At 46.9% G+C, this 15,954-nt stretch overlaps 1 protein-coding gene across 2 annotated transcripts in view; it reads left to right on the top strand.

Moving 5' to 3' along the window:
* The window catches only part of NGF (nerve growth factor), a 29,117-nt gene extending 14,113 nt beyond the window's left edge, over positions 1-15,004 (top strand). The window contains exons 2-3 of one of the 2 annotated variants that reach the window (XM_063418403.1): positions 9,981-10,107; positions 14,146-15,004. In XM_063418403.1, coding sequence (XP_063274473.1) covers positions 14,157-14,873 — 717 coding nt within the window. In that variant the 5' untranslated portion in view covers positions 9,981-10,107; positions 14,146-14,156 and the 3' untranslated portion in view covers positions 14,874-15,004. The remainder of the gene's footprint in view (positions 1-9,980; positions 10,108-14,145) is intronic. The other variant, XM_063418404.1, reaches the window with a different exon arrangement.
* The last annotated feature ends 950 nt before the right edge of the window (positions 15,005-15,954 follow it).

The raw sequence follows: 15,954 nt of genomic DNA, 5'->3' as shown, positions 1-15,954 counted from the left end.
CAGAAAGTTGAAGAATGAGCAGTCCAAAGATGTCCAATGCCATCAGTGACAGCACTGTGCTGCAATTCAGGGAATCAGAGCTGTTCAGACTCAGAGCAGGGCCAAAGAGAGTTCTAGAAAATGGTTCTAGAGAATTTCCAGTGGTAGAAAGGCTCGAGGGCATGGTTTAAAGGAAAAAGAGGCATCTTTTCCATTATAACAAAAGGCTTTCAACCACCAGATGATGCCAGGAAATGTAAAGACCCTTCAGATGCTCCTCACACGAGTGAGTTGCCAAACACAGATTTATAGGAGCTGCTGGGACTGCCAGCTCAGCCAGCTCCCTGTTTCCTGTTCTTAAGCAAAGGTTGCTGAACTTCATTTAAACTTCTCTGCGCTCTGCTCCGTGCTTGAAGGGTTCCCACAGTGCAGGGCAGGACCTGCTCCCTCCTTCACAGACACAGAGGGGCCAGGAGAGCTGTGCAAAGGCACAGGCATTTATTGCATTTATTGCAGAGGCATTTATTGCAGAGGCAGCTGCAGGAGCACATCCTGCAGCATCCTGCACTTCCCTGCATGTTACACCACCATCCTTCCAGCTTTGGGTGAGCTGAGGATGCTCCAGAGCTGTCAGCCCCCAGAGCTTCAAGATCCAGACAAACAAAACCCCTTCCCACCTTGAAGTGTCACCTTAAATTTCATTTCACCTTAAATGGCTGAGCAGGGGAGGGGGGAATAAAAACCTCCTGTGTTCAAACATCCACAGCAGCTGCCTCCCCTCAGACTCTGACATAACACAAGGATGGAAAACTCCTACTCCCCTCTGCTGCCTGGGCCTGTGCCCAGCAGCCCACAGTGTCCAGCTGAAACGTGGCCCCAGCCCAAAGTGTCTCTGCTCTCTGGGAGCAGCAGCAGATTTGTTGTGCAGCAGCTGCCTGAGACACTGGGGATGCTCAGAGGGCTGAAGTTGGGGCTGTGTTTCCCTTCCCTGACACACAGGGGATGCTGAGGGTGCTGAATTTTGGGGGTTCTCTGGCCTGACACACTGGAGATGCTCAGAAGGTTGAAGTTTGGGCTGTTTCTCTTCCCTGACACACTGGGGATGCTGAGAGGGCTGAAGTTGGGGCTGTGTTTCCCTTCCCTGACACACAGGGGATGCTCAGAGGGCTGAGTTTGGGCTGTGTTTCCCTTCCCTGACACACAGAGGATGCTGAGGGTGCTGAATTTTGGGGGTTCTCTAGCCTGGCACACTGGGGATGCTGAGAGGGCTGAAGCTGGGGCTGTACTTCCCTTGCCTGACACACTGGGCTGAAGTTTGGGCTGTGTTTCTCTGGCCTGACCCTGGAGATGCTCAGAGGGCTGAATTTTGGGCTGTCTTTCTCTTGCTTGGCACATTGGGGATGCTCAGAGGGCTGAAGTTGGGGCTGTTTCTCTACCCTGAGACACTGGAGATGCTCAGAGGGCTGAGTTTTGGGATGTGTTTCCCTTGCCTGGCACACTGGGGATGCTGAGGGTGCTGAAGTTTGGGCTGTGCTCCTCTGGCCTCACAGGTTTGGTGTTGGGGTGGCAGCTGAAGGAGAGCTGAGATTCTCAGAGCACAGGAACCCCTAAATCACTCTCTGTGCTAACTCAGGGCAAGGAAACACAACTTGGACTCATTTTTCTGAATATCTATTTTGTTGCTCATGTACAGAATCCATCACACTTCATTCCCACCCCTCCCCAGGGCTGCCAGCAGACGTCTGGCACTGTGAGTTAATGCAGCAAGGAGCTAAAACCATCCCAGAGCAAGGAGTTAAAACCATCCCACAGCAAGGAGTTAAAACCATCCCACAGCAAGGAGTTAAAACCATCCCAGAGCAAGGAGTTAAAACCATCCCAGAGCAAGGAGTTAAAACCATCCCACAGCAAGGAGTGACTCCCTCCCCAGCAGATGAAAGCCAGGATGCTGAGGAGGTCCCACGTGTGCTGCAGAGAGGATGGTGTGGGGCAGCAGCTCAGAGGCAGCTGTGCTCAATGTGGGACAGGAGAAGGCAGGAGCAGATAAAGGAGGCAGAAAAGCACGTGGAGCAGCGCTTGGAGCTGCAGAGGAAACAGAACAGAGGATGTCAACACATAAGCATGACCAGGGGCAGGAGAGAGAGAGCCAGAGAACAGATTTTTAGGGATGGTTATCTCACTCTCCTGCTGCTTTTTAATCCATCCACTCCATAAAGAAAGGTGCAGAAAAGGGTTTTAGTGAAGAGAGAAGGAGCTGGTACTCACATGGATTACAAACACTGGCAAAACCACTCTTGTTTTTCTACCACTTGAGGCACACACTAAAATACAATGAACAAATAAGGACAATAGGGCAAATAAAAGCATGTGAAGAAGCAGGATCAGTTTCCCAAACACCCTGAACACTTGTGCTTTGCCTTGGTTTCCTCTGCTGCCAAGAAATCAAGATGATCTCTCAGGCTGAACTCAGAAAAAAGCACGGGGGAAAATGTAGGTATGGAGCATTTTCATGGTGTCAACACACACACACACAGAGCAGGCTTTAATCCTCACTAAATGCTGAGTACAGGCACACAAAGTATGAAAGCCCAGGGGTAAAAATTCCAGCAGCAGCAGAGTTTACAAACCAGCTGTGTCTCCTCCTGGAAAACGATGCAGCTCCATTTGGAGTGCTGGAACTGCAAGGTGAAACCACATTTGTTTGTTTCCTTTTTGTGATTCAGGGATATCTGAAAGGTCCAAGCAATTGTAAAAACCTCATGTTTTTCTTGGTGAAGTACCCTAGATACCAGGAGACTCCTGTTTCTCCTGCAAGAACTCCTTGTGCTTGCAGAGAACATTACAAGATGACACTGCAATCTGATAACTCAGTGTTTCTGTGGTTCACTTTGTTTTATTTGGTGGTGTTTCCAGATTTTTTGTGGAAATCTCTACCCTGTTTCTTAGGAGGTTTTTACCCTCTCATTTCAAAACTACACCACATCTAAAAGGTTCCTGCTGTGCAGGGGAAGAAAACCCTGTTTTTCCACCACTTTGGTAACTAAATTTTTAAGCCACCAGCAAGTAGCAAAAAAAACTTCAAAGCTGAAAGTTTTTCTTGCACCCAACTAAAGCATCTGCTTGGTTTAGATTTAACACTAAGATTGTTACTTAATATATTTTTATTATTATAATATATTACTATATCACTATTTATTTAGATCTGCTCGGTTTAAAACTCACTGTATTTCACCTCTCTGTAGTGGAGTGCTTAAGAACTCTAAAGAAATTGTTTTGAACTGAATTCCAAATGGGAAAGGCAGGTGGAGCACAAGGGTTTGAGTGTTACCATATCTTTAAAAACTGCAGAAAAAGCTCTGCAGTGAGCAGATTGACAAATACCCAATGGCCCAAATCCTGAGGGTCACCCCATGTACAGCAGGACACAAAGCTTATGTCCAGTTGTCCAGAAATATGGAAATATACTTCTCAAATGTACAGGATATGTCAAGGAATACAGAAATCAAACAGCTCACGAGCAACTCCAATGATGGAGTTGTTTTGTACACACAGTTCACCTTGGGGTAGGCTGGTTTAAGGAAAAATATTAACATTTTTCTATAGTTCAAAGGCCTGTGCCTTGTGAGTTACAATAAGAAGGACACAGAATGACTGTGACTGCTCTGGGGTCAATACCCATTGCCAGCTGCAATAAAAATAAGGAATTTGATTTCTAAAGGTGTCATTTTAGGAGGTTTTGTTGGGATTTTTCCTATTGTAATGTAAAGTAAATCATGAGAGAGGGAATTCAATCCCTAAGAAGGCAATTGAATTCTGTTGGTCTCATGAAAGTTAAATAGATTTTAAAATGGGAAAGAATATCCTAGAAATTAAAAAAAATAACAAAAGGAGGTGGGCAATGGAGAAGAGGAACATTGCTACTGCTTGGCAAGAATGCTGTGTTATTCTTTGGGTTCTTCACACGCTACAGAAGTAAATTCTACTGACCATAAATGAGTGGGGAGGATCATTTTATTAAGTGTTTGTAAAACCACTCGACATTTCTGGATGGAAAAATCCTCCACGAGCAAAGCAATATTCCATTCCAGTCCTGACTGCTTCTTCCCTATCTCAGCACTCTGGGTGAACACAAGAGCACCTCCACGTCATGAGATTGAATTTTGTAGATTTTTGTCTGTATTCTTAAGGGGTTTTTAATGGGGAAAAAATCCAACAGATCAGTTTGCATTGCTCCAGCTACAGAACTTTTTTATCAGGTGCAGCCAGGCCCTCAGTTCAGTAGAAAAGAGGTTTTAAAGTTCTCTCAACTCTATCCTTTGCTGCATCCTTCTGTACTCGACTTGCCAAGCACAGACACCCTTCAGCTTCCCTTTGGAGCTTCTCAGCATTCCTGCCCCATTAAAATATCGTTGAGTCATTTGAAATAGTTATAAACACACTGCAAGATTTGCAGAAGATAAAATTCCTTCTGGATGTAAATAATTAATAGAAGGGGAAAGTCTGAAAAGTCGTGGCCATAATTTATGGCTGCTCCTTGTCCTTACATAATGTTCTTTTCCAAATTGATGATCCAGAGAAGCACTGAAGATGATGGAGTCTGCCTTTGGGAATCTGACCGTGACATCCCAGCTCATTTTTGGTTTCTATGTCATTTTTGGAGTCACTACATGGACGCCTCACACTCCAACACGTGCAATTGCTAAAAATTGCCTGTGTTCGTGTTTATTTGTGCAGTTGTAGAAAAGTGAAAAAGGAGAATATAACTGAAAAATACGAGCCTGAATCAAAACTTAATGCTAGCACTGCTGCTGGGATTCAGCTGGTTCTTATTAATCAGGGTTTGGAAAAGAGTCAGGATTTATATTCCCTTCTGAATAGCTGGAATAAGATCACTAGTTGGAAAGGTTTACTGGCCCTAAAGATATTGTATTTTTCTGCCTTAACTACTCTTGGCTGTAAGAGGGGATGTAACATCACAGTCTGACTGCCCTCATACTTTTTGTTTCCAGCTGCATTCCAGTTGGATTTTGGTAGTGTTGTGAGGTCTGAAATTCCAGTTCTTTCATTCCTGGTAATTTTGCATTGGAAACCTCAGGGCCAGCATCAACTCTTCCCAAATTGAAATCCATTTGAGGAAGGTGTAGAGGGGAGAAGGGCAGGCCATGCTGCAGCCTCAGGAAGGTCTTTGGGCTCCCTGTTTTAAGCAGCAATAGGGAACGAGTCCTGCTGTGTTTGGACAGGAGCTGCCAGCTGGGGAGGACGGAGGCGTCCAACTTTATATGGATGGATTTATCCCATTTATCCTGCAGTAGTTTTCCTGTCAGTTAGTGCCTGAGATCTTTAGTCACTCCTTGGTGCCTATGAATTAGGATATATGAAACCCTGGAGTCCTATAAAATATATATATCCAGCTTCAAGGGGATATGGAAAGTTCCAAAGCAATCATCACATGTCAATTATTGATTTTAGGATTTGCTTCCTGGATCATAATATAGGCATGATATACAACCCTGGTATGCTCCAATAACTTACTCCTAGCCAAGATTTTTATTTCTAGCTCATTTAATTTACCATCTTTATGCCATTGAGGTCATTGACTTCAGGAGAATCCTATTTACATGCTCCCCCAAAAGCTGTTTTCTGTCATTTATTTTCAGATTTGTCACTAGTTTTGTAAGTGACATGTTTTCCTTCACTTCATTTAAAGAGATTTTTTTATCAGAGACAATTTCTTTATCTTTTATTTACCAGCTGTCAGTTTGGTTTCGTTATCTGCAGCAGGATAAAGCTTTCTGCTCTGTCGGGGTGGCTCTGTGCATGTTCAACACTCACTAACAGCCAATCTGTCACAGCCTGTGCTGCTGTGGCCACCCTGACCTGAGATCATGGGGTTTTCCCAAAGGAATCACATTTTACATGACTGTTGATGCCTCTGAATTCCCTCAAGCACATTCTACAAGCTGGGGTGTCGTGGTGCCAAACACAGCAAAACAAATCTGAGAAGCAAGACAAATGATTGTTATATTCTTAGGAGTTTTGGTTTTGTTTTACCACTCAGGAGTTTTAAAGTGAACCTTCTAAAGGTGAACTGTGCCTGTCCCAGACCTGTCACCTGCTGTCACAAACCTCCAGCTGTGGCTCCAGGCTGGATCTCCCCCAGCACCAAATGCTCTGAGGGAATTCAGTGAAGGTGATGGGAAATCCACTTCTTTTCCTCTCTCTGGATTTCTCTACAGAGACATCAGCCAGTGAAATGCTGATGTACTGCTTCAAGATGAGAGAAGGCATAAAATTAGGCCCTTGCAAATAAGTCTTTTCCATTACTTATACCCCAATAAATACAAAATCAACCTTAAGAAGTGTTTTCCAAAGCCTCACTGGATTTGGTGCATCCCCACCCTACAGAACCACAGCGTGGTTTGGGTTGGAAGGGACCTCAGGGATGATCTGACTGCACCCAGGGAATATTCCACAATCCCAACAATGCCTTGGGAAGGCTGACCTGGAACAGGGACTGGGCAGAGCTGGAGAATAAAGCAGAGATTTATTGAAAGGCATTTAGGATCCACCTTGAGTAGGACAAGAGCCTGATCAGAGCTGCACTCATGGTGGTCACAAAATGAATGAATGGTCATGAGATCTCACATTTTTATGAGTTTTGGTCCATTTGCATATTGGGGTTTAATTGTCCAATTCCAGCTCCAGGTTGTGAGGTCTCATCCTTCTTGTTCCTCCCTCCAGCCACCCTTGTTTGTGCTGTTGGGCCTGAAAATTTGTAACCTTTGTCCCTGGTCTTCAGCAGGAAAAGGATTTGGTTTTTCTACCTACTCACAGAGCTGAGTGACCCTGACTGTGAGCTCAGAGCTGCACCCCTGGGCTGCAGAGAATCTAAAAACCACAAAAGCTCAAACTGAAGGCATCACCAGATTGCTCCAAGCCCATCCAACCTGGCCTCGAGCACCTCCAGGGATGGGTTGAGACTCATGGTGCAATTCCCCCTGCAGCACCCCAAATCAGCAGAGGCTCAGTGGGCTGTGAGCCATCCCTGTCATTATCTTTACCTGCTTTAACTGAGTCAGAGCTCTGGAGGCAGATGCTGGGTGCACATCCTGACGATGGGGAGGGTCACAGTGACACGATGCTCCCCGCTGCAGGGCAGCATTTTTCTCAGTCTGCTGCTCTCCCTAGAAATCCTCAAAGCAACATTTAAGTGCTGGAGGCATTTGGAAAAAAAGAAAAAAAAAAAAAGAAAAAAAAAAAAAAAAAAGAAAAAAAAAGGAAGTGTATGAGACACAGGTACTTCCAGCTGGCTCTCCAGCTCCCATAAACCTCTTATTTACAGGCTGAGTCACTGAAGATATAATGGAGGAATGAAATGTTGGGTCCATTAGAGATTCCCATTTTCTTGCTCATCAGCTAAGATCAAGGGGAAGCTGTGCCTCTGACACTGCTCTTAGTCATAATGGCTTCAGGATTCCCTTCAAGGCCTCCCAGGGCTCCGAAATCTTTCCCCTGAGTCGCTACTGCGAAATTTTAATTCACTTAACTCGTATACCTGTGAAAATGTTTCCATCAGAGACGTGCCAGAGGCACCTTCTTTTTACCAGCAGCTCCAGCAGCAGCTGCCTCCCTCATTTCTCTCTCACTACCAGAAGCAATGAGACAAAACCAATTCACTGCTTGTGGCTTATTTTGGTGACCTCCACGATCCCACTTGCTGCACTGACAGCCAAGCAGCTCTGTTTATTTTTTGCACATCCCTAAAACATGCCAACAACTTCAAGAATGACAGAAAACAACATTCCAAATTGTATCGGGCCTTGGATTACAACACTCTGTGCTCATGTTTATTGACTATGTTTATTTTTATTTAGAAAATAATTTACTTGCTGTGTTTGACTGAGCCAAATGAGCATTAATTTGTCTTTTCTCAGTGTAGGAGCTGCTTTAATGGCAGCTGGTCAATGTGCAGTGAGAAGGCTGCACTGATTGCTGCTCTTATTGGAAACAATTAATTTAGTAAATTTAGTAAATTTTCATTCCTAATCATTTTCCAGGCAACCTTCCCTGTTTGTCCATTTCTCTGTGCATTCTGTGGGTAACTTTAACAAAAAGGGGAATTCCCTACACTTGTTTTGTTTGGCCGTTGTTGCACTTACAGGTCCTGCAAGCAAAGAGTTTTTGAAGACACAGAACCATTTGGGTTTTGGTGTGATCCATTTCCCCACTCTCCAGAATTATGGAATTGTGGAATCCCAGAAAGGTTTGGGTTGGAAGGGGCTTTAAAGCTCATCCAGTCCCACCCCTGCCATGGCAGGGACACCTTTACTATCCCAGGGTTCTCCAAGCCCTGTCCAGCCTGGCCTTGGGCACTGCCAGGGATGCAGGGGCAGCCACAGCTGCTCACCCTGTGCCCAAACCAACCTGGGACTCTTTAATTCCACTCTACATGTGCTGAGACTAGGAAATAAGATTGAAGTGAGATATTTTTACCCACCAGGTCTGTCATCCTGTGTGCATGTAAACGCTGAAGAAAGACTCACTTCAGCAGGGTATTTTACGAATGTCTGGGAGTGGTGGAACAGAGGAATAGTCTATGGATGCTGAATAACACCGCATCATTTACTGGATTCCACCGCAGCCAGGAATCCGGGAAAAAGACAGTAAAAGAACTTTTTAAAAAAATGTCCTGCTGAAAATAAACGCTTTTGTGGTTAAAAAACAGCCAGTTGGAACCAAAATAGTGTTTTCTTAGGGTGGCAGAACAGTTGGAAAAGTTGTTGGATTATTTTTGGCAGTGGCCAGCGCATTATAGCTCTATCATTACTGGTACTCAACTCTCCAGAGTTCACTGAAAGGGTTATTACTTCACTAGTACATTCCTGCTAAAATACAGCACACTCCATCTGCAGCATGAAGCTCTGGGTTCTGGAACTCTGAGTGACCTTTCTGACACAAGAGGAACCAGCTCAGCTCCCAAACGCTGCAACACCCAGGGGGAACCTGAGACAAGGGCAGGGTGGCCAAGGCACTGCTCAGGTGCTGCTCAAGGAGCACAAACAGGGTGACTCCTGTGCCCTGCACTGCTGGAAGCAGCCTGGGGAGGTTTCAGCCGCAGGTTTGAGCATCAAGGAACTCGTGCTTGGGTGTGCTGGCAGCCAGTGCTCCCGCAGACAGACGCTGTGCAGGTGGAAAGTCAGTCCGGTTCATGCTTTGGCATTGGCAGCTTGTTCTCCTCAGCAAATGCACTTCAGCCTGAATGCAGCAGGATTTTTGCAGTACAGGAGGACCTTATCCAACCCCTGTTTACCTTATCCAACCCCTACTTCCCTTATGAAATGGAGCAGATATGCTATTGAATAATAAGATTTAAAAAATGCTACTTCTATCCCTTTCAATGCCATGAATTTACAATCAGAAAATGTGTTTTGCTGAGAAGGTGTCAGTGTGCTGGAGTTAACTGGTGAGGAAAAGAATGGTTTCCCTTTAGCTGGGGTCTGTATGACCATTCACAATGCAGTGATTAAGACTGGAGTCACTGCTGCCCTTGCAGCAGCACCACAACACCCAAATATGTGCTTTTATGTGCCTGGGAGTTTTGCATCTTCAATTCTTCTCAAATATCTGCCACAATCAGATAATTGTCTGCCAATAAACAGCAGTCTGTGCTTCTCCTCCTGAATTTAACTTGATGATGTTGGGGCTGTGAGCCCTGGTCTGTGCCTGGCTGCTGTGCCACCAGGTACTGCTGCCCCCAGGGCACCACTCCTGGGTTTGCTGGGCCTGGGAGGTGCCTGGGGGCAGTGGGAAGCAGTGGAACAATAACCAGAGTCCAGCAGAGGTGCTGAGGAAAGGCAGCCCTGCTCTGCAAAGCCTGGAACTGCTTTGGACAAGCTTGGTGCTGGGACAGGGAACAGGCACAGCTCAGAAACCAAGGGGGGAATGGCACTGAGAATATTGATTTGGTGGCTGATAATTGACACAAACCCCTCTGCCCCCAGTGACCCACGGCACAGGCAGCTGGCAGGAGCAGCAGGGCCCCATGGCAAGGTGCAGCCCAGCCCGGCTCAGCTCTGGATGAAATAAGGACTTGCTGGGGGAGCAGTTCTTCGTGCAGTGCACTCAGAGGTAAGGCAGAGTCCCTGCTGGAGGCCCCCGTGGCCAGGGAAGGGTTAATGACCCCTGAGCAGCACAGGAGTGGGGTTGGTAGAGGTGCTGTGATTTTATCACGATGCCTGTGATAACCTCTGTGGGCAGGGCTCCCATCAGGCATCCATGGACCCCCAGCACTGGAACTGCAGCTGCACATCCCCTGCAAGCCCGGGTGGCTGCAGGAGGCATCCACTGTGAGCTCCTCCAGAAAGCACCAGCAGAGGCTCCAATAACCAATTATGTGACAAACTTTGGAGAGAGAGAGTCACAGAATCCCAAAATGGTTTGGGTTGGAAGGGACCTTGGAGCTCATCCTGTTCCAGGGACACCCCAAACTCCCCAAAATAGCCTGTAAAATCCCTCTATGTGCCAGCAAAAGAGTTCACAACCCTCACAGCCCAAGGCACACCTATTCTTCAAGATTAACTTCTCTTGCCTGTGTTGTCATCAGGTTGAGTTCACTTTTTTAATCTGTCACTTTCTCTTCTCCACTAATTCACTAATTGATAAAATATTCCATTTTGAACCTTCAGAAAAGTTACCTCGTATCCCAAATACGTTCTGTCTGTGTTTGGGCTGCACTCCACATAATGATTTAGCACAAGGAGAGGAAATACAAGGCAATTAAAGAAAAAAAGGCAAGCAGGCAAGGTCTTTTCTGCTTTTGTGTTAATGGCCTTAAAGCAGAAATCTCAGCACAGGCAACACAAGAGAAGGGAGGTAAATGTAGCTGCATTTTAGAGCAGCAAATGCTGTATAGCACAAAACCAGAACCAGCTCTTTGCTGACACTGCAGCATCTCTCTCCTATAGAAGGAAATAATAAAAAAAGGGGTTTATGCATAAACCCAATACACCGAGGCTGCTATTGGCATGGCTAAATTGTGCCTGGATTTTATTCTGCAAACCTTTTCCATTAACATTTCTGTAGGGAAAGCTGACTCTTGAGAGATGCAAGGAGCCATCTGACTTTAATTTGGTGTTAGAACAAGGGGTTACTCTCTGGAGGGTGCACAGCCAAGCTCCGAGCTACACCCAGCTCTGTTTCCTTATACAGAGGATGACGAGAGCCCCAGCACGAGCACGTGGGAAAGCAGCAGCCCTCAGCCTTGCTTTGAGCAAATTAAAGTGACTTTGGGACAGCAAGGATTTGCTCTGTGACAAACATTTGACTCTCATCATCATTTTATCCCCAATGCCTCCAGCCCAGGGGTTGCACAGAGAAGTGCTCACACGGCTTTTGGCCTTTCTCATCCCTCCTCCCTCCACACAGGCTCTGCTTCTCCACCCTCCTGGGTCACTACCTTCCCTTGGCTGCTGGTTCCCTCAGTGTTTGCTCAGCCCTGCACAAGCCCTGCTGTTTATGTCATTTCAGCTCCTGTCCGAGATAAGACACACGAGGTCCTGTGGGACGTCCTAGGGTTGTTCTGCATTTTCCACAGGATTATGCTCTGGCAGAGCACCCTGGTCGAGTCCTTCAGTGCTGTTGGGATTCTGATCTGAGAAAGCTCCACAGAGAGGGGGAACTGCAACCATAATTGACCCACACCCAGAAAAAACATTGAGACATTCTGGGAAATCGCAGTGGAGCTGCAGAGCCCGATTCCTCTGCTACAAAACCCTGTTTGTCCAGTGGCTTTGGGGCTCCCTGCCTGCTGGCCAGCCAGGGCAGAGCCCGGGGCCAGCTGAGACATGTCAGGAAAACAAGGCAAAGAGACGGGGAGGAGCCTCACCCGGGCTTTTCTGTTTATACCCCGTCTCTGCTTATTAAGTCTTCACAGAGGAAATACAATGTCTGCCCTTGACTGCAATTCCAGAGCCTTTCTGAACGTCTCTCATTCCCAACACGTGGCTGAATTAGTCAGCACATGGTAGTTGCCCAACGAGGTATTGCTGCTGCTGCTTCTCTTCCAGCATGAAATGGGTCTCAGCAAAGGTTTACACATTTGGGTTGCACTTTTCCATGCCCAAACAGATGAGTCCATCCTCTGGATTGAAGGAGGACCAGCACTGGCACTGCAGCTGCTGTGCAGGGACTTTTGGGGAGTTCTTGCTTGTAGAATTTTTAAAAAAACCCAGGTGTTTCCCTGTCTAAAATTCCCAGTACTTTGGCTACAATGGCTTTAGCTGTGCTGTGTCTAAGATGCCAATGCAGAGGGAGCTTGGCACCCACAGTGCTCCTGTATTTGCCCTTGAATGGGGAAAAATCCCATCTGCCCTTGTGACACAGGTACCTGAGCTCTTCGAGGAAGGAGCCTGGGCTCTGTGTGCCCTGACTCAGGGGTGTGGTGTGTCCTGAAAGGGCAGGGGGAGATCTGGCAGCTGCTGGAGGCTGCTGAGCCAGCCAGCACTGGGGCCTGGCCACGTGGCAGGGGAGTGTGGCTGCTGAGGGTGTGACAATGTCTTGGTTTGGAAAGCCAGGTGTCTGCTAAGGAAGGCAGGAGCCTCCCTTGAAATGGAGAATGTAAACCCCCTCCCTCTGAATTATTATAATTTTGAAATTAACAGGCTCTCAGGCAAAGATATAGGAATAGGAATAACAGTTCGTTACTAGGAAAAATAAAATAAAAATACAGTATTATTAAAAAACAAACAAAACCAAAACAAAGACCACTGATAGTGTCAGAAAACAACGTGACACCCTGTTGGTCAGGGCGTCCAATTAAATCGTGGGGGCAGTTCTCCTGCAGTGACAGAGGTGGTTCTGTTGGAGCAGAGAGGATCCTGTAGAAGGGTCCAGTGGTGTGAGATGGGTCCAGCCTTCCTCTGGGAATGCAGAGCACACAGGCTGTGCTGGGCTCTGAATGCCAGGGTTTATCCAGGTGGGAATGCAGAGCACACAGGCTGTGCTGGGCTCTGAATGCCAGGGTTTATCCAGGTGGGAATGCAGTGCACACAGGCTGTGCTGGGCTCTGAATGCCAGGGTTTATCCAGGTGGGAATGCAGTGCACACAGGCTGTGCTGGGCTCTGAATGCCAGGGTTTATCCAGGTGGGAATGCAGAGCACACAGGCTGTGCTGGGCTCTGAATCCCAGGGTTTATCCAGTGGGAATGCAGAGCACACAGGCTGTGCTGGGCTCTGACTCTCAGGATTTATCCAGGTGGGAATGCTGGACTCCTCCCCTGGGTGGAGCATCTCCCATGGATGATGGAATTGTATCAGCCCTGCAGCCATGTCCTGGATGGCCCATGGACAGCAGATACCCCTGGAGGGAGGATGGGTCCTGGAAGGGATAAAGAACCCTGCCCCAGCTGGTTTGAACAGCTGGTGATAGAATACAGACTTTGGTTACATCTTGTATTGCAACCTAAGACAGATAATGGCACGAGGTGCTGGCTTGGTGGCCCCCACCATAGCCCCAAGGACATCTCTGCAGACAAATTTAGGGAATGGACAGCTGTGGTAGCCAAGGGACTGCTTCTACTTTCACTCCTCTGCAGCCAAGACACGGGCCCTGGCCAAAAAGGTTGCTGCAAAACTCACTAGAGATCTGACTCCTGGGAACATGCTGTCGCCATATGGCCTCCACATTAATAACACCAAACAAGTGCTTCATAAACAGTGCTCTAACAACAAATACCAGAGGAATTAATAATAATCTAGCTATTATTTTCTAGTGTTCTCGCTTTATTAAGAACACTGATGCTGTCTGAACGAGCTCTTCCGGAAGAACAACATCTGGCACTCACATGAACACCGGATGAAATCAGTCTGATCCCGGGTATCCGACAAATTTATGGCCAGAACGGCAGCGGTTTGTGCCCACCTGGCTCGCAGTAACAGCGCCTTTTTCTCTCGTTCTAGGCCATAACGTAATGCCCATGCTGTTCTACACTCTGACTGCAGTAACAGCGCCTTTTTCTCTTGTTCTAGGTTATATTGTAATGTCCACACTGTTCTACTCTCTGACTGCAGTAACAGCGCCTTTTTCTCTTGTTCTAGGTCATAACGTAATGCCCATGCTGTTCTACTCTCTGACTGCAGCAATAACAGCGTCTTGTTCTCTCGTTCTAGGCCATAACGTAATGCCCATGCTGTTCTACACTCTGACTGCAGCTTTTCTGATCGGCACACAGGCGGCTCCCAAGTCAGAGGACAATGCTCCACTGGAGTACCCTGCGGAACACTCCCTGCTCAATACCCCGAGCGACCGACACCGCGTTGCCCCGGCGGCTCCGCAGACGTCCCTCGGCCGTGCCACGTGGAGCCTCGGCAGGACAGAAGCTGTAAACATCACCGTGGACCCCAAAATTTTCCGGAAGCGGCGTTTCCGGTCTCCGCGGGTGCTGTTCAGCACGCAGCCCCCGCCGGTGGCGGGGCAGGGCCGGAATTTGGGGTTTCTCAGCGGCGCGGGGGCTCTCAACAGGACTGCCAGGAGCAGGAGGAGCACGCACCCCGTGCTGCACCGCGGGGAGTTCTCGGTGTGCGACAGCGTCAGCATGTGGGTCGGGGACAAGACCACGGCCACCGACATCAAGGGCAAGGAGGTGACGGTGCTGGACGAGGTCAACATCAACAACAACGTCTTCAAGCAGTACTTTTTCGAGACCAAGTGCAGGGACCCCAAGCCGGTGTCGGGCGGGTGCCGCGGCATCGACGCCAAGCACTGGAACTCGTACTGCACCACCACCCACACCTTCGTCAAGGCCCTGACCATGGAGGGCAAGCAGGCGGCCTGGAGGTTCATCCGCATCGACACCGCCTGCGTCTGCGTGCTCAGCAGGAAGGCGGCCAGGCCCTGAGCCCGCGCCCTCCGACCCCCCCTACCTCAGCCTGTAAATTATTTTAAGTTATAAAGGACTGCATGGTATATTTATAGTTTATACAGTACAGAAAGAACCTCATTATTTATTAAACTCTTTTGGAAACCTTTGGTGTTTTGTAAGTTATTTGCTGGCGGAGCTCTTTAAGGAGTGTTCATTTTAGTTTCATTCACCTTTACAGCTCTGGGCTATTGAACAAGCTTTCAGTAAAAAGAAAATGTTTTCCACACAGTTTTTCACACATATTGCTCTCTTCTACAAGAAAACTTCCCTGCCAGTTTATAGTAAGTTTATTTTCAATTGAATTTTTTTTTGTCCAAATACAAAGAGACCAAAACAGAACTTTGAAAATTTGCTTCCAGTGTTACCAATTATCCATAAAGGTATTAATCATATATTATTAATCATCTTAGTGAAGTCCTGGTAGAAACACTAGCTCTTCATTGTTTCAGATCAATTTCTAAGTAAGACCTTTAGTGCATATTTTAAATTGCCAAATGTATTTTCATTGCAAAAATAATCCATTCCAAAATAATCCGTTCTGAATTATTCTGGAACATTTGTCTGCACAAGAGTAGAATCTCAAAGTGTGTATTTTTGTGTTAAAATGGTATTTTACAGCTCATTACTTTGGAACTATATTAGAGTGATGGGATTTGAAATGTCAATATAGTTACATAAATTTAAAAAGTTCACGTGCCTTATAATCCAAATTTGATAATTTTCTCAAGACAGTGTTCTGGTAAGGGGGTCCTGCCATAGGAGCAAGTCTTTTCATGCATGACAGAATAAAATCCAAAAATAAATATTAAAAAAATCACCGAGGCTGTGTTTTAGCAAGGACCCAAAATAACCCCGTGCTCGAGATTTCTGCGTGTTGGGGACATCGACCTCCAGAAATACCCGGCAGAGCCCCAGGCCTGTGCTGGGCGTTTCACTGCTCTCTCCAAAAGCTGCAGATCCTCTCGTTGTTTCCTTTGGAAGGGCAGCTGTTCTCCATTGCAGAAACTGTTTCAAAACAAATACCATCAAGGTTTTTCAGCATGGCCCCTTCCAAATC

Source organism: Prinia subflava, chromosome 23 (assembly GCF_021018805.1).
Source record: "Prinia subflava isolate CZ2003 ecotype Zambia chromosome 23, Cam_Psub_1.2, whole genome shotgun sequence".
Classification (NCBI taxonomy): domain Eukaryota; kingdom Metazoa; phylum Chordata; class Aves; order Passeriformes; family Cisticolidae; genus Prinia; species Prinia subflava.
Note: the sequence above shows the minus strand (reverse complement) of the source record. Positions and strands in the feature narration are given on the sequence as shown.